Here is a 19667-nt window from a genome sequence, read left to right on the forward strand (position 1 = left end):
ATCGGTCTTTTACTGACACACTGCCAACTATTTCTACACTCATTTTTCCCACTGCCAGCCCACCAACAGCTCTCTCTCTCTCTCTCTCTCTTAGTAGAAGCAGGTGGAATCTTATCATCTTTTTACCTTCTTGTCCTTCACAACTCTAAGTTGCAGGAGTTTGCTTGTAGATGGATGTTGGAACATAGTCAAAGGAAAGACCTCAGCCTGTCAAAACAAATGTAGCAGTGAACCCATGGGTTGGGTTCACACTTTCAGCATCTGTGGAGGATTGAGATCTCATGTTGAAGTCTCATGGATGACTAAGATTTGGATGGTAGGGAATTTTTAAGTGCATTGCAGTCTGGTGAGAGCATTAGAAGATAAAAATAATCATATGTGCACCTTGCATTGCAAAAAGTCTTCAAGGAAACAGTAGGAAAATTTTGATGAGTGAAAATTAATTTTTGAGGATGTGGAATTGTATATAAACATGTTGCAAAGCATTAATTTTGTAGATTATCAAAGTTGAATTTTTCAAATTTTATCAAAAGCATAAGCATGCATTTTCTCATACGGAAGCTAAAACCTTTTGAAAATCAGGTTCTCAAGTAGATGCATCAGAATAGAAATTTTTTATTAAGGCCTTGATTTTAAGTCATACAGTCCCAGTTGCCATAAAATTAGATAGCAACTAGCCTTGGACAATATGGATGTTATTGAATCCTATGAAATTGGATAACCATGATCCATATATTCTGTTACATAAATTTGACACAAGCTAGAAACCATATAACAGTTAATAAATAAAAGTTATTATTTTTTCGATAGTACAAACTTTTTTGGACATAAAATTTGGACAAAGATCTGAGTTTTCAAAAATATATTCTTTTCGGCAAAGAAATTGTAGAAATGTCAATAACAGCCATTGTTTGTGTTATAACAGACCATTATAACACCAAATAATCCATTATAATGATTTTCTCTTTTCCTCCATTATTACACATAACATAGTAGAGGGGACATGAAAATGTTATAGCAGATATTATTTTTAGACCTTGAATGTATTATTAGAATGACGGTTTATTAAGCCATTTAATTTTAAGTTTCATAGTCCCCGATTCTCATATATTTTGATACAAATATTAGCCTGCGACTGTATCGATGTTATTGAGTTCTACGAAATCAGATAAACAAGACAGAAACTATATAAGGTTGACACTATTTGCTGAAAATGTACAGAAGCCTGTAATGATGCCAAACCATGAAGAGCAGAGCATGCAAGTCCTGGCAGGGAAGATTACACTTTTACCTCCATTGGCATGTGTGAGATATAAAAATATATTAAACACCATCACATAGCATCCAGTTCTCCTAGCATGGGAATAATAAACATGGTTCCAATTAGAATAATTTCTAAGAAACCACGAAGAGCAGAGCATGCAAGCCTTGGCAGGGAAGATCAAACTTTTTAATGAGTACTGACATGTCTCCAATATTTTGCCTGCAATTACATCTCAGATGGCCTGCTGTGGAAGCAGTGCCTATTAAGGACATGCATAATGAAATGATGCTTGGGTCGAGGGCGAATCATCGTAGCACTTTAACTGTTAAAAGCAAGATTTTGGTTCTGGGGATATTGATAGCCAAGCCATAATTGCAGACATTTCAGTGATACCAATGAATACTGTTTCCCATGACAAGGGGAAGCATATATCCAAGCAGCCAATGATTGGCTAATATACTTCGAAAAAAAAACCATGATTTTAACAACAAATTACTCCATCGAGCTACATATATATTTCCAACCTTCAATTTGGAGTTGTATCTCGATTCAATTCTTTAGCTCATGACTTATATCTTCAAGGTATGCAGCATTTGGCATCGAAGTCTGGCTTCTTCCTCCGTTCTCTCGACTCTTTCCATGCTAGGATAAACCCAGAGGGGTCTTTCCTAATTGCATTTGTCTTCTTGTTTTGAGGAAAGCCTGCAGTTGTTCTGATAAAAACAAGCACAGAAAGAGCAGTTGAATGAATAGAACCACTTTCACCACCCAATCACATGACTTCTTACGTGACTTGCAATGCAGCTCATCCCATCCTCACATTCTGCAGTGCTAATTTTAAGACTCTCAGGACCCACAGTCTATAGGTACAACACAGCATTACCACTAGTAGGCAAGAACTATATCCAACAGTTCTTTGCAAAGCAGTAAGTAACATACAAACTTGAGCTACCTCTTGATTCCATTTCAAGCATTTTGTTGAGATTTTTCGTATGAGCGTGCGAACAAACTCTTATCAGCTAAATTTTGATCGTGTAGAGAACATAAATCAAAGACACCGGCGATACCAAAAACAAAATAAAATTACACCGGCTATACCAAAAACAAACAAACAAACAAACAAATAAATGCACAAGAATAACGCTGACTACTTCTTTAGTGTAAAGGCTGTACGTATCAACTATTCCAATGGGTTAGTTAACCACAACTGAAAGTCTATCGTGTTATCATGCATTCAGCCAGCATCCGACATATGAGCTTGCTGCCCACCATGAAAAAAAGATGCGGATGGCTGCAACAATGATGAGAATACATCACAGTGAAGAATTTAAAACCACGCGCAGCAGAAATGAAAACATAACTTGCCCTCTAATTAATGGAAGGATGGTGCATTTGTTTTATAGTTTACTAAGTACCTTTTCCCATGCCCCACAATCTTTGGGTGCACCACCCACAAGCAAGCATTCCCAGAAAGTTGCACCCTTTCTCGGATTATGCAACTCGGACGTACACTTTCGATCGAGTGCTGCCTCTCACAGGTACGAAAGAAGATTTCTTTGCTTTTAATATACTAATGGTGGTTCCCATCGCAGTAAACGTAACAAAGATAAAGCTAAGTATCTCATGGTAAGAATTTGGTTTAAAGGAACCGCAGAAAAAAGAACGGCACAGAAATTTCAACTAAAGACATCATACAAGCAAAACGATGCATGCGTAGATGAGAAGTAATCATCCTTTGTTCTGCAATCGATGCTTTGCCCATTAAAAGAACCCAGAAAATCCTCTCCCTGCAGATTAAAAATTCATACTCGAAATTGGACCAAGTGATTACATTTCATCACAAAGCAACAAGCAAGACAGTTAACTGAGGACGGGTGAACGATATATTGTTGCTAAAGGTTTGTTTGGCATTATTTTTATTTTTTATTCTCTATTCTAAAAATAAAATTACAGAAACTGAGACAAAAATATTTGGTATTGTTGCTTTTATTTTTTATTTTAGAAGTTATTTTCATTATTCCTAAAAAAATGAATGCGAGAAATTGTTAATTTTGATATTTTTGTTTCGAGGGTTACTACTTTCAATATTTTTAAAAACAAGAAACCCATGTTTTTTTTGCTGCCAACATTGTCCTCTAGCATAATTTCTGCTAAATCTACTACCACCATTGTTGCTACTGTTATCCCCCCTGACGCTATTGCCATCACATCACCAGTACGATCGTCATCGCCTCTACCACATTGCCAGTGTCTCCAACACCACCATCGCCCCCACCACACGATAGCCGCCTATCTAGTCACCTCCATCACATTGTTAGTGCCCTCACCGCCGCCATGCACTATCACCATCACTACTATCACCACAACCACCATTATTATCATTACCTCCCCTAGACCATCATGAGACCCGCTACCAATAACACTACCACTCTACTATCTCTGCTGCAACTACCATGGTCTCTACCACCATTGCCATATTTATTTTAAAAAATACTTGACTATATTAAATAAATTTATATTTACAAATTTTAGAAAAAATATAAATAATTTTTTTTTTGGAAAAATAAAAAATGAAAGTGATGTAAATATGGCAATTTCAAAGTAGAGCTCCGGGACTGACTTCCGCTTTTCAATCTTGACCATATGGCTGTAAATGAGTCATCATAATTAGCAGGTTATACACACAGCATGGCCACTTCTCGAAAAGTAGCTTTCGAACAACAGGGGGTCGACATTTTGTGGTGTACTTTAAAAAAAAATAAATCTGCATGACTTCCCATACTCTCATCAAATCTTTAATGTGAAATAACTTCATAATTAAGTTCACCTGCTAGAATAAGTTTGGTATGAGACTCCAAGGAAACCTCTGATGGGTAAGCGGAAAGCTCCAATACAAAAGTTATTACTTGAAGCGGAGAAAGCAAGCGAAAGGAATAACCGCTACCAGTCGAAAGCGCAGATATGCATAAAATGGATATAGTTCGAATGTGAATTTTGAGGTGAATGCATAGCGAATCTATTAAAGAAATGAAATTATTAGTATAAACTAAAATCTATGGGGTTAAGATATTGATGAATCAACCAATATAATTAAACTGCATGCAATGTAGGTCAGAGTCAGCCTCTTAAAAAGAGGATCTTAAATTCAAGCTATATATTTCTATAAGGTGAGGGAATGTCCAAATGGTGTTTGAACAGCACTAGGAAGAATGGAATTTAAATAATCTAATTTTTTGATAATGGCCCTAGATAGGAGCCAAAGGCAGTGTATTATCCTACAAATGAGACAGAGATAGAAGATGAAAGGATTATTAGTTATATTCCTGCATGTGTTATGCATGTAAGAAGGACATCTTGTCATCATCCAAGACTTTCCAATCAACATGCGGGGTTTGCTCTTGGAGCACAATTTTAGGTAGAGAAGCTCACAATATCTTTTTTGACGTGAAGAGGGACCTACCTCAACAGCCGCAACGTAATGTCATGCATGACGGACACATCTATGTATAACATACAACCACCAAAAGAGCCTGTGCTCAATATATCAAGTCCTCGTACTAATCTTGATAGTCTCTTAAGACTTATAGTAAAGGTTCTGGTTCCCATTTCACATTTGGTGTGAGGACTTGTGCAGGCGTGTGTTTAGTTCCACATCAATTATTCGTTTGATAGATCATAAATACTTGTATAGGATTAAGAAATCCAAATAATATCTTCTACATAGCCATTTTTAGATAAGGTTCTGAATTGTTACAAATGGTATCAGAGCGGATCCGACCTATAACCTATGTGGATTAGAAGACACTGCAGCACGGATCCATTTGGGTTGACCATGGGCTGGTCATGGTACTTGTGATTATATTTGAATGGATTTAAACCCTTAACCTGACGAGGACGTCGGAAATTAAATGGAAGAAGTATGTGAGAATCTGTGCGAGCATATGTTTAATTCTATATCAGTTATTCACTGGGTAGATCTTAGGTACTTATATAGGATCAAGGAATCCAAATAATATGTTCCGGATGGCCATTTTAGATAAAGTCATGGGTTGCTATACTTGGAATTTCAAATTTGTTTTTTATTTTTCTTTACAACACTAAATCTCAACTTGGAAATCCAAAATCTGTGAAAAGCACGATTCATGCTATCCATCCAGCTGCATGGTAATTATTCTTTATGTATTTGCGAGCATACATGCAACACCTCATTCATGCACTACAATCAGTCTTGCTTTAAATGTGTCAATGCACAAATCCCCGAACATTATATGTTTATGACATATATTTCCTGGAATGGCCTCTTTATTATGAACAAAAAGGAAAAATCAGGCATATAGAGTTTTTAGCATATATTCCTTTGCGATGTAACATATTGCATATTTACCTTGCAAAATAACTATTTACATATATATATATATATATACCTTTCAAATCATCCTATATCCGCATCGATACCCCTCCTGTTATATTTTTGATTAACAGTGTTGGTAAGCTACTATTTTCAATATTAAAACTTTATTTTTGCATTAATATTATTGACAAAATTATATAAAAATACAGCTCTTTCCGGGACAAAATGAATATTAAATATTAACATAAAAGGATAATAATATCAAATGAAACTCAATATTGGTATTTTTGAACATCATTAGCCAAAAATCTAACGAGGGGTAATCATACAAAAATAAAATGAGATATACATACAAATAGTGATATCGGAGGATAAATACGCAATAAGCTATATTTCTAAGTATATATATATCCAAACCCTCTTGATTTTGGATGATCCAGCAGTATAGCCATCAGCACCAAGAAGGATATATTTATTTACGGGCAATCTATAATAAAGGCAACTCTGCGCACTGAAAAGTATTCGTCATGGCCTATCCAAAGTCCCACCATCCATGATACTTATTTCCAGAAGATTTGCCTATTCTTTACTTGTTTTTAAATGATTCATTATTCAAAAACTTCATAACTTGAGAAACCACTAAATAGCATAGCCTTAATCATATACGATTACCAAGAATCTTCTAATGTTGAGATTGACTGCTCTGGAGCTCTCTTTGTGAACAGCTAGCCCCTAAAAGATAGATGTGAATTTTGAAAACATAATTAATTTGGCCACATTAGCAAAGAAAAAAGATAACATACAACCTTAAGATAAATTCATGAACAAAAAATATTAAGGCTGCAGCGTTACTCCTTTAGAATTAAATCGTGAACATTTCTCCAACATGCAATTGATTATTCCTACATAGCTCGAGGTCTAAGGACCAAAGTGGTTGAGAGGCCATTTTGTTTTCCAATATTTCCTCCTTATGATTAGTTTGGAGATGACATTTGTTCTTGATAAGATTCAATATAAGGATAAAAATCAAAGATGAAGTAAAATGCAATAAGGATAAATAAAATATAAAGATCATACTGAGTTCTAACCATAGTATGCTGTACCGTACTGTACCAAATGGTACCGAGCGTATCGTACCGTATCGGTTCGATACCGATAACGTATCGTACCATACTGATACTATGACAGCATAGCACCGGTACGGGTCCGGTACCAATACGATGAACCTTCATTCTAACCAATTTTTTTTATCTAGTAGTGGTTACACATATGTAGGTATGCAGAGAAAAGCAAAGTTGCCACTATTGATTCTAGCAACTGGATTAAGTAAATTGTGAGAGCACTTAAGCTCGGATGTCCTGAATGCATGTGTTGCATGCTTGTATTTGTGCATTTGATCTCGTATGGTTCAATGTAGGAGATAATTTCGACCTAATTAAGGTTGATGAATAACAATTATTTAGTATTATAACAATGAAAATGTTGTCATAAATTCTTAATATGTTATAACAACCTAGGATCTTACCTCAGAAAACTAGGCAGAAGATATTTAGGTTTCTTGTTCTATATGAGTACTCAAGATCTATCTAGTGCGTAGCTAATATGAAACTAAATATACACGCATGGATCCTCACATATTTTTCTATCTAAACCCTAACATTCTTATCAGGCTAAGAACCTAAATCCATGTAAACACAATTAAAAAAATTGCGATCCTAATTCGGATCATGAGCCATGAACCAAATCCACTCTTATACTATTTATAATAATATGAATCTTACCCAAAAAAACTAGCTAGAATGTATTATTTTAATTTTTTAGTCCCATATGAATAACTAAAAATCTACTCATTGTGCAGTGGTGCTCACACGGATCCTTATATAGGTATAGCAATAAAATTCTTTTAACTCTTAGTATACTAATGTTCATTGCAATCATGGACGTTAAATCAAGCACTCTGGTTGAATTCTCTACAGTTATTGTGAAGGCAGCCAAATCGGAAAAACTGGAGACTCACAAAACCTACGCCCCTGATCTTGATATATTTTGATCTAAAATTCATACATACAGCCGAATGATGACTCCCCAGACGTTCAGCAGTGTTAACCAGCTAGCCTTGAGAACAACCAGGCTTGTGATCAGACCTGAACTAATAAGTTCTAAATGCTCCTCCTGGCCTAGTCCTTCAACTCATTGAGAATTGAATCACATTTTCTATACCATTTTACAAAGACCTCGCACACATATGAACCCTAGTCAGCAAAGAATTAAGTTATACTCATCATTAAATAAGGGAAAATGCAACATTTTTAACAGAGGGGCAGATAACTTTTCTCATATGCCCTTGTTTTCAAAAATACATTTAGACAGTACACATTACCTAATACACATGTACATCGGCATTAAATTAAATAATTAGACATCCCCTCTGAAGAATGGTGGCCCAAGGAAGGAGCTTGAGAACGTGCCACCACCATTTGGGAATAGAGTAAGGAAACAAACAATGAACAAGACAATGCCCCACGCATATCGATCATCTCCCAAAGGAGTGATCTCATCCTTGGCAGGTATTTCCTCCCCACCTCGAAAGAATGTGGCAAACAAACCCCAGGCCAAGCAGAGCACGCTGCCGCTGAGGCCACCTATCCCTAAAAGCAATGATGTCCCGAATGAAAGCAGCATTGCAGTATTTCTTCCAAACAGAGCCTGAGCTATTCGTCCTCCTTCAAGCTTTCCGCATGGCAGTAGGTTTAAAGATGTCACAACCATTCCTGCGTGATACAATCACCAGAGCATGTTAATGGGACTGCATATCCATTTGCAAGTTAAAGGAAAATAAATAAGAAAATGAAAGGATGACACCTCATACTTTCTATTGCCAACGGACTGAAATGCCATCTTTTACATATCTTTTTTTTCTTTTTTGGCTTACTGCATATAATTCTGGTTAATATGGCATGCAAATGTGCAATGAAGGCTAATCTAAGAAAATCTAAGAAAAGCTGAATAATACAGTGTTCTTTCTAAGGCTTGACATAATCAAAACATGCCTTAATGACTTTGGAGCATGGTATGCCGTACCAACCCGAAGCGGGCGGTACGCAGCGTATCATACCATACCAGTTTAATGCAAAAAAAACTCCGTACCATACCGACACTATACTAGTATGGCACTGGTACGGGGTCCAGTATTGAGACGGCGAACCTTGCTTTGGAGAATGTACTATAAAACAAAAATAAGACTATCTACGCTATATGGTTGAGAATATTGAGCAATAATGAAGGTCGGAGCATGCAAAGTGAGCATCATTGAGATGAGAATGTCAAACACGAGTGAACTGTGTAGTAATTCACAAAAAAATTGGGTTTCAGAAAAGTAGACAACAGAGAAAGCACAAGAGTTGTATTGACCAGGAGGTGATAAAGAATAAAATGAGATACAAGTACATAGAACATATTAGAGAAGGCCCTAGTTAGAAGGAGGAGTTCCAATTTGTCTCCAAGGGTCAGTGCCAGAAGAAAGAATGCATTCAGGTCTACATAAATGGTAGTTGCGAGGAAGGACTTCAAAGATCAAAAAATTTGAAAAACATATGTAGTTCTTAGTAGTAATAAATGCTGAAGGATTCATAAAGCTAACTTCAAATAGCTAGGAATAAATTTGCTGTTTAAAATAAGGGTTTCCACTGGGCTTGATGGAACATCTCGAACAAAACTGCTGGTAGAACCATTTGCCAAATGGCAATAGCCCAAGAGTCAACCAATTAGATATTTCTCTTGGTTGACAGTCATTTCCCAATAGCCAGGTTTTGCAAGAGAAACGAAAAGGATGGTTGCAGTTCATCTTGGATATGTTTATAGTCAGGATAACAGCCATTCATGAAGATCAATTGATCAAACTCAAAGAGTTATCACTGATATAAGCATACAAATTTTAAGCCAGAATAATAATCGCACCTAGAAGTCCCGCAAAAGCAAGGGGATCAACAGGCACCCCAACCCCTTCAACTGCATTAGGTAATACATTTCCCAATTCATCCGCGTAAGGCCCGATGACCAATTGAACAAAAGAAAGAAGAGGGTTGTTGTAGAAAAATTGAGGCCTTATAAATCTTCAACAGAACAAAAAATGTCAGAAAAATAGACTAGGAGAACAGTGTCATCAAAAAGAAACTTCTCAAACAATACTTTCCTTATGGTTAGGCAAGACTTACAGAGCATTGTCTCCTCCATTAAAACTGCCATCGGCCACAAATGCAGCAAGCACAAGAGCTAATGATGTCAGATATGCACTGGCTGTGCGGGCAACAGGGATGTCAAAGAGAGCTTTTTTGTTGGGTAGCAATGACTCATAGTTATTTATCACCCCTAGGCATCCAGTCCAATTTGATGGAATAAGAAATGAAGGGCTAAGCTTAACGCCATAGCGAGCTGCTGTTACCCTTGTTGCAATCTGCAAGATACTAAAGCTATCATCATCAGGCCGCATGACTGCGATATACAGTATCTATCACACCACATCACCCTAGAAGGTTTTGTAAAATCAATTATAATAACTGATGCAACATCTGATTCTTTACTTCCATGTCATTCTATGTAACACAGCATTTTAACAGCCCAAAACAACATGCAACCAAAATAAAGAATGTGATTAAATGACTACTATAACATATTTAAGGAAAAACAATAATAAATAATCAAAAACATTCATTAGAGAAGCAGCTAAGCACAAACAAAGACACATAACGGATTTGCAGAAGTCCAAGAAATATGAATATACCTCAGATACGCCTAAGATGGAGAGAAAACCACCAAAAAGAGGGAGAACATTGGCTATGTAATCATCAAATGTAGCATCGGGCTTAAGAAAGAAGCCGCTCATCAATGCTATTGTTCCAAAAGTAGCAACGCATAAAACTATTGCACTGACATATCCCAAAGGTGTGCTCAGTTTTGTAGTCTCAAACTGAAGATCCATTTCCGCCTTTGGTTGTACCATGCAGACCTAAAGAGTACAAGTTTCACCTTAAGAAACATATTCTTTTCAAAATGAATGCATCTAAAAACATCATGCTCATAGTCAACATGAACTCAAATGTAAATTCTAAATTACATCTAAATCTATATGAAGCATGTGTTATTATTTCTCCTTGCAGATTGCAATGAAGAATTCATTGGCGAAGTCCTTCCTTTTATGTATTGTTTTAAATGTACCAAAATGTTCTCGTTTCCGACTGAGAAATGAATTGCATGGTGAACTGGGGCTTGCCTCAGTGGTAGCACCCCTCTGCCCAAGAGGCAGTGGTTCCGGGATTGTATCTTGGATGGTGCATATTGAAGATTTGGGCCAGGGTAATTAAATTCAGGGTGGGTTCTCCTCCCTTTCTCTAATTAAAAAAGAAAGATAAGTCCATTGCATGCTTATGGAGATAATTAAGGGAAAAAGATAGGGCAGCTAAGATTTATTTTTGTTGAACTTAATATACATTGTTTACTCGTTCCTAGAAGCTTAAGCTTTTGTGTTCTAGTGGTTGCTAAACAGTTTCATGGCATTCTAAGAAGGCCATTTATTAGCTTATATAAATTCAGTGGCATGGTTCTTCAAGGTTAAATGGATATTGGAAGCTCAACATAACCATCAGCATTGCATTTCTTATAGTTTACTCTATGCAAAAGAAAAGCTGTGCTCAGTATTTTTGTTGGCAATATCTAAAAAGCAAGCTAATTCCCGTAAACGAGAATGAGTTTTAAGCTGGCCCATTTACCTGCTTTGTTATGTCATCCTTCTTCTCCTCCATGAACCAGAGGACAACTTCTCGGCCCGCTGCCTCAGTAAGCTTCTTTTCCAATTTTGGCATCACTTCCTCAATTGGCTTCCTCAAGTTCCCAATAAAAATCCCTCCATCACCAAATCTCCGAACATCCACAGCAAAGAACGTGTCAAAGCCAAAGCAGCTCTTTAACTACAGAGACATAAAATTTATTGTCAAAAATTCTTTTTCTGCACTAGAATCACTGCAATCTGAATCAAAAAATATGGTATTTTTCCTCAATTTTGTTCTATTCTAGAAGCTGCATCGTTACCTTGTTAAGATCCAATGCCTTGAAAGCGTCCTCGGCCTTCTCCAACCGCTCCTTCTCTTTGGTCAGGCTGTCCCTTACCACATTCCTGAAGAAACCGGTGATGGGGTTGCCGTCCGACTCCCGGTCGAGCTCTCTGAGCTTCCGGTCAGCCCGTTTCTTCTCGAGCTTGATCGCCGCCTCGATCGACGGGTTGCCCATGAACTTCTTGAACTCCTCATCCGCCTTCCAGTCCAGTTCCTGCTGCTGCTGGGCCTTCGCTTCTTCCTCTCCTCCCCCTCCACCGCCGCCCTCAGAATCGCTCGGTTTGCGATCGATCTCCTCATCGGGAGCTACGGCGACGGAAGAGGCTGGCTTCACCTGCTCCTCTTGATCCTGGGCGGAGAATCTGGGGGCGTTTCTGAGAGGGAGCTTGGAAGAGAGGGAGAGAAGGTGGGGTTTTTGGCTCCAAAATGGGATCTTGCGGTGGAAGGAGATGGGGCCTGGGATTCTAGGGGGAGCGCACGAGAGAGAGAGGAACAGGGGAGAAGCCATGGGAAAAGTGTGGTGCGACCCGGGAAAGGGGTGGGGGTGGAGATGTCCATGTGGTTGATCGAAAAGTTCGAGATGGTCCGCGAAACGTCGTGGGAGTCATTGCCTTGCTGGGGCCCAGAGTTATCAAGTCGAGAAATTATACCCTAACAAGTCAGCCGGGGAATGCCCCAGAGTCTTCGAGCTGAGAAATTATGCCACAGAGCTACCGATGTGCCAAAAAAATAAAAAAATTATGTCCTAACAAGTACACAAACAACTAAAAATGGGGTGGGAAGACGCCAATCTGAAACAAGCCGCATGATAGATAAAGCTCATAGAAAAAAAAAAAAAATGATTTAAACGGTGCACTACGCTAACCAAATTTTTTACTCCCATAAATTTTATTCATTATGAATAAATTTCACTGAAACAAAAAATTTAGTTGTTCGAACAGTGCACTACACTAATCAAATTTTTTATTTTTACAAATTTTATTCATCATGTAGCTCACATCATCTTAAATTATTTTTATAGTGCATCGCTGATACAATACATTTAGTATAGAATATAATTTATTTCTAAATTAGATTACTCCGAGCCCGGACAAACTAATGACATATTTCGCCACTATAAACACTTTCCGAGTTTCCTATTTACTACTACTTTGCAGAGAAATGCATGAGGTGCAATTCATAGAAGTTGGGATATCCATGAGGCACCAAATCAACGCGAGGGCGAGCTTGGTAAATGACTTCTCCAGCATAAACTCTTCCTCTTTTCTCCTTCCTCGTAGCCATCTCTTGGCCTGCTTTTTATCCGTTGTGCTTTTAAATTTGGGCCGGATTAACACTTGATAGTTGACATATTAGTTCACATGACACCTAGCCACCTATCCTTCCGTGAGGGCACGGTGACCGGATGAAGCAAAGGCGCGTAAGGATGAAGTTTTGTCGTCGAATACATCCAGTCTTTTCATTTGAACCAAACCCATCTGCAGATATTTTAGTAACACCAAATTAACAAATTATAAACCTCTACAAAATTATCATCTCACAATACATGCAACGTACGTGGCATTGCATCTAAACAAAAGATTGAAAAGAGTTCCGATTCGAGAGTGTTTAAAAAAGGACAAAGCATGATGTTGGAAAGAAAATTGAAATAAAGTGGAGCCATTCTTTAAGAAGGTGTTCTAATTCGATCGTTGACATGATAGTATTATAGTAGTAGAGATTATTATTTTGAAAAAGAATCACAAGATAATTATAGTAGCTGTTATTTGTATAATTAAGCTTTAGATTAGGTGCTAGTGCACTATTAGATGATTATCTAGTTTACCCTTATGAATTGTAAGGAAGGTTCTCTCCCTATAATTTATCTTGGCTTTGCCTTTCACTGACAGAAACTACTGAAGCATTGTTAGATGCCTCTTTTTGACAACACAGCTTTCTTTGGCACGAAAGAAATGAAAGAATTCTTTTTAAAAGAAAAGGCTCTAATTTTGCCACTCTCCAACAGACACTTCAAATATTTCGTCTGTGGGAGAATCTATGTTCGGGGAAGATGATCAACGGTCATAGACAACTTTGAAACTAGGGGTAAAAGTAGATTGGATAATATCCATCAAGATTCATTTTTTATATTCGAAACTATGCAGATATGGATAGAAATTTGAGTATCCAATTAATACCTGCATCCATATTTATATCCGTCAAATAAAAATAGATATGAATATGGATAGACAATTATCTGATCCGTAACTAAATATCTAATTCTATTTGTAATCTTATTTAATTTTATATAGCACTTATGAATTTTTTTTAATAAAAATAAATGACCATATTAAAATTCTATTAACTTGATTTATCATCCACTTAGTAATATTTTTGATTTCATAGTTATAAGTTTAATTATCCGACTTATATCCATATTTTAGGTATCCTGTTTGTATCTATATCCGTTTTATAACAAATATGGATATAAATTTTTATATCCAACTAACATCCGTATCTGTATCGGGCATATCTGTATTCATCAAACAAAATAAATATTGATATGGATATACCGATATCCGATCTATATTCGATTCGATTTTAGCCCTATTTGAAACTGGTTCCTCTACGATGCTCTTAATATCACGGACTTGAATAGACACAAAGAGGGGCCATTTCTGGCTGCATTGATGTATTTTGAGATCAAGATGTAACTTTGTTTATTCCTATTTCCTGTCGCTCTCTGTACATCCTTTTCTTAGTTGATCCATAAATCAGGAGAAGCATTTCACTTCCTCCATTTCCCCTCAAAAAATAACAAAAGGGCTTTGACCATTAATGTTCTTTCAATAATAAATGATTTGATAAAAGGAGCAAAACGTCTGTATATTAGAGTTCTGAGCTTTGATTCTCTTGTTTGTTTTAATTCACTCATAAAATGAATGGATATATAATCCCCATTTTATTTCTCGTAAAAAAAAATCATGGGGGTACAATTGCACACAATTAACGGAAATTTAATTGTTTACACTGCTGAATCCATGACCTATCATGTTCGCTTTTGCATTAGTCATATTCAGGCTCAATACTTCTAAAACCAAAATTCAAACCTCATAGGAGAAAAATAGTTGATATTCTAATCTTTTACAAAGTGTACCATTTAGAACCCCAGCCCAAACTTGTTGCTTGATGATTATTTTGTTTGTATATGCATGGAAATTTAAGTACTAAATTCTACAATTCTTTCAAGCATTTTGCCTGGGAGAAAGACAATTTAGAACAAAAAGCCTAAGCTTAACTTGCTTGGTGAATACTTGGTATTTGTGTCTTCATCAAAGTTTAATACTAATTCTACAATACATTTTAAGCAAAGAATCAACAGAAGAAAAGTATTAATAATGGATTGTCTAGCTGGTAACTTCAATTATCAAACATTGACATGCTAACTCCAATTAGGCAATCATTTTCAAATTTAAGATCTAACTTAAGACTTGACATGAATACGAGATCCATATCTTTCCAAGCAATTGTCACAAGCCGGGACCTCACCCAAAAAAGGTTAGCCAAAAGATATTATTTTGGTTTCTTATCCTTATATAAGTATTTAAGATCTACCCAATATATAGTTAATGTGGGATTAAATAATGTGTCTGCACGGGTGTTCATATCTCTTCCTGTTTAAGTCTGGTATCTTTGCCAAATTAAGGGTTCAATACAATTGACAACTATCACAAATCTAATAAAAAACACCACAATCAGCTTGTAGTCACTCCGAATGAATCTATGCTATAACAACTTCGAGTCTATATGAGCTATGAGCCAAACCCACTAATAATACCATTTTTAACAACCCAGGCCCTTATCCAAAAAAAGCCAACCAGAAAGTATTATTGGGGTTCCTATATAAATATCCAATACCTACTCGGTGCATAGCCGATGTAGGAATAGACTGATGTCTGCACGAGTCCTCGTAGCAAGAATTAAACCTTGTTTGCTAGCCGAATAGATCCTTTAACTTTTTTACCCAAACCTTTGCTAGATGTGATGTAAAGCCCCTTTCATTTTCTTTTCCTTATTTTTTTGTTGATGGGCTACATTGAGCAAATGGGCCAGGTTAAGGCCCAGTATTTGAGAAGGGCCGTCCCATTTGTATCACACAATGTCTTCAAGTCGTGGCTACTGCTTCAAAATGCAAACAAGCTGTGTTAGTAGTGCGAGAATCAGCTTGCAGAGCACTGCAATTGCATGGGAGAATACAGAAGATGATTGTTGAAATCTGAAGACGAGAGAGAAGCAGGTGCATTTGTTTGAAATTTATACGATGGGAAGGAAGGTAGATCACAGCTATAAGGAGAGCCCCTTGGACGAGGCCTTTATTTGGGTGTCCCACCTTTATTTGGGAAGGCATTTGTTATATATATATATATATATATATATATATATATATATATATATATATATATATATATATGTGCTTTAGATAGTATTGTTGTCATGCAAGAAAACTCAGTGGCCCTTAGTTTTATTGGACTGCCTTTCAAGATATTTTCTCTTTGATATTCAATCCTTTGATGAGCATTCCTTTTCTGAATGAGTGAAATGCATGTCTTATAATTAAGCGGAGATTGCGATGATGCATTTTTGGCACAACTTCTCCAACATGCCATCTAATCATGTTGAATTTTGTTCAAGTACATTTTAGGTTCTACATCAGCCATTTCTTATTTATATTGAACAAGATCTATCCACAAACTTTTTTATATTTTGACCTTCTATTTTGTTTTATTTTGATCCAACTTGCTGTATCAAATACTTCTTTTTTGATGCAAATGGAGGAGGAGGGAAACCTCCCCCCAAATTTATTATCAAATACTTTAATGCTCTGATTTCTGTAAATGAGTTCATTTAAATGAGACCTGCTAAATTACAACCTATTCCTATCCTCTAATATGTTTTCTCCCTCATGTTTGGATGCTGGAGTATGTGAGGATGCACAATGAAAAGGTGAACAGGTATTCAATTAGACTGTTCAAATGCCACGCCCGCCTGCTAAAGTTGAAAGCTCTTGGCAGTTTCTTTCAGGCCATGAAAGAAAGAACAGGCCTGGAGGATGACTCAGCCACTATTATCAGTTGGATCCGGTTGTGACCATCCATTGCTTCGGGATATTTGGGCTATAGTGAGGGATGGAGGGGCCTTTCAGGCCAAGCATATATACCATGAAACCAGTGGGGCTGCGGATTGGGTGGCTGCCTATGTAGCCTATCACTCCGGTAATACTCTGTGGGCTGGAGATGGAGAGTTATCCCTAGCACTCTAAGGTATCCAATTTTTTGATTTTATTGGGTGTATTCGTACTCGTCAGGTATGGTCCATCCGTCCTAACCAAAAAGAAGAAGAAGAAGAAAGAATGGGCAATCCTCTCTGAAACCTAAGAAGGCCACCAGCCCTCTGCAAGTGACTTTGAGTAACGAGAGGCAGAATCATCCTCCCACCACCCATTTTTTCATTCTAGCTAGAGTTGGGCAACGGGCCGTGCCGGGCCGGCTCGGCCCAGGCCCCCCGGGCCAAAACTCTAAACGGGCCGTGCCTGGCACGGCCCGTGAGGCACGGAAGGCAAGCCCGGCCCGGCCCCCGGCCCCTCTATTGGTGGGCCGGGCCGGGCACGGCACGGCACGGGCCGTGCCAGGCACGGCCCGTAACGGGCGGTAACGGGCCGTGCCAGGCACGGCCCGCAACGTCTCTAAACGGGCCGTGCCAGGCACGGCCCGCAACGTCTCTAAACGGGCGGCCAGTAACGGCTCCAGACGGGCCGTGCCTGGCACGGCCCGTCTGGAGAGGGGGGAAGAAAATAGCCGTTTCCAACGGCTATTTTCGGGAAAAAGACGGTTTTGCCCCTCCCAACAGTCCTATAACGGCTGAATTGAGGGGTATTTTGGGAAAAAAATTTTTTTGGGCTTCTATAAATAGCCCATTCCTCCCTCATTCTCACCACACCAAACCTCTCATTCTCTCCTTCTCTACTGCTATTATTTCTCTCTTCTAAAGTGCTCTTCTAGCAATTTAATTTTTAGTTTGTTCAAGTGCTACACAAGAGGAGGTTCCTGTTGAGAAGAGAAGGTCGCTTCTGTTGAGAGCACAAGAGGAAGCTCGGAATCTCGGCGCTGCCTCTGCCCTCCGACCCTCTACTCAATTCCTCCTTGCGGTTAGTTTTTATTTTTTGAATTAATCATAGATATGTCATCTTTTGAGGAAAGTCAGTTTGGCATTCCTGTTTCTGAGGGGGAAGAAACTAATCCCCAACCCCCTGTTCCTAGTTCCTCTAGAACTGGTGAACCGAGTGAAGGTCAAACCTCTTCTCGTAAGAGGACTAGTACTGTATGGAATGAATTTGATAGAGTTATGGTTGAGGGAGTCTGGAAAGCTAAATGTAAAAAATGTGCCAAACTTTATAGTTGTAGTAGTAGTGGGGGAACAGGGCATTTAAAAAGACATCAAGAGAGTCATAGGATGCATGATTCTCATGCTCAAACTCAAAGTAGCCTTAATATACAAGGGGGATTACTTGTAGGTAATTTTGCATATAATCATGAAAATCAAAGAAAAGCACTTGTAAAATGGATAGTCAAGGATGAATTACCTTTTAGTTTATGTGAATCTTTTAATTTTGAAGAATATGTTCAATTAAACCTACAACCTGCTTACAAAAGAACTAGTAGGCGTACATTTAGAAGAGTAGCTATGACCAATTTTTTAGCAATGAAACAAAATTTAATTGAAATACTTTCTACTTTAAATGTAAAAATTTCATTAACTTCTGATATTTGGTCAGCATCTGTAGGTAGTAATTCTTTTATTGCCATTACTGCTCATTATATTGATAATGATTGGCAATTAAATAAACGTATTCTTGCTTTTCGTGCTTTTGATTTTCCACATTCTGGGCAACAAATTTCAAATATAATTTATCAAACTGCATGTTCATATAATATTAATGATAAAATTATGTCTATTACTTTTGATAATGCATCTAATAATAATTCTGCTGTTGTATTATTAAGAGACTCATTGCATCCCATATTAGATGGAAATTTACTGCATATTAGATGTGCATGTCATATCTTAAATCTTTCTGTTCAAGCTGGCATGGGCATGATTCAAGATGTGATTTCAAAAATTAGAAATGCAGTTTCTTTTATTCATGCTTCTAGATCAAGACTTCAAGAATTTAAGAAATTATGCATAAATCATGGTAAACGTTTTAAAAAATTTAAACTTGATGTAATTACTCGTTGGAACTCCACATATAGCATGATACATGATGCATACCCATATAAAAATTTATTAAGTGCATATATTAATGATCGTGGATTAGGATTTACATTGACTGAAACTGATTGGAATAAAGGAAAAATTTTGGAAGATTTTTTGCTTAGTTTTTATAATGCTACCAATGTTCTTTCTGGTATTTATTACCCTACTTCATGTTCATTTTTACAACAAGCATATATAATTAGTCAAAAATTTGCAGAACATAGATATGATGATGTTTTAATGCCTATTATTCACCTAATGGAATCTAAATGGAATGAGTATTGGGACAGGATATGTCCTATGCATAACTTAGCTGCTGTATTTGATCCTAGAGTTAAATTAAATGGCGTGCTAATTTTACTTGATGCATACGCTGAAAATATGAATCAAGATGCTGAATCTGCTAAAGATGAGGTAAGACAACTTCTTTATGATATTTATGCTATATATGATGAAAAAATTCGTGGATCTAGAACACAAATACAAACATCTTTTCCTCCTTCTAGTAGTTCTCGTTCGTCATCTATTTTTTCATTCATTGCACAGAGAAGACACACACATGCTTCAAGTTCCTCTTCATCTTCTTCATCTTTAAGTAGTGAACTAGAATTTTATTTACGAAATGATCTTCAGTCTGCATATGATGAAAATC

The 19667-nt window shown here is 37.2% G+C and overlaps 1 protein-coding gene across 2 annotated transcripts; it reads right to left on the reverse strand.

Moving 5' to 3' along the window:
* Positions 1 to 7874: 7874 nt before the first annotated feature.
* On the reverse strand, positions 7875 to 12315 carry EGY3 (ethylene-dependent gravitropism-deficient and yellow-green-like 3). 2 transcript variants are annotated; one of them, XM_008787509.6, is made up of 6 exons: positions 11700 to 12315; positions 11381 to 11578; positions 10396 to 10620; positions 9830 to 10068; positions 9573 to 9727; positions 7875 to 8386 (listed from the first exon to the last, which is right to left on the reverse strand). In XM_008787509.6, the coding sequence occupies exons 1-6, from the start codon at positions 12228 to 12230 to the stop codon at positions 8031 to 8033; spliced, it is 1704 nt and encodes a 567-aa protein (XP_008785731.4). In that variant the 5' UTR covers positions 12231 to 12315; the 3' UTR covers positions 7875 to 8030. The 2 variants fall into 2 exon arrangements, with proteins under 2 accessions (XP_008785731.4, XP_088567813.2); XM_088711687.2 differs by lacking the exon at positions 10396 to 10620 and having other exon boundaries at positions 11700 to 12299.
* Positions 12316 to 19667: the final 7352 nt, after the last annotated feature.

The sequence above is a fragment of the Phoenix dactylifera genome, chromosome 15 (assembly GCF_051530095.1).
Source record: "Phoenix dactylifera cultivar Ajwa chromosome 15, Ajwa_hap1_PhDact_Kaust_v1.1, whole genome shotgun sequence".
Lineage (NCBI taxonomy): Eukaryota > Viridiplantae > Streptophyta > Magnoliopsida > Arecales > Arecaceae > Phoenix > Phoenix dactylifera.

What these genes read in the sequence shown, in the direction of transcription:
- EGY3 (XM_008787509.6), bottom strand. Translation starts at nt 12,230, where the DNA reads ATGGCTTCTCCCCTGTTCCTCTCTCTCTCGTGCGCTCCCCCTAGAATC. An exon ending in AGGCATTGGATCTTAACAAG is followed by an intron (nt 11,579 to 11,699) that starts GTAACGATGCAG and finishes ATGTCTCTGTAG; the next exon opens with TTAAAGAGCTGCTTTGGCTT. An exon ending in AATGGAGGAGACAATGCTCT is followed by an intron (nt 9,728 to 9,829) that starts GTAAGTCTTGCC and finishes GTTCTGTTGAAG; the next exon opens with ATTTATAAGGCCTCAATTTT.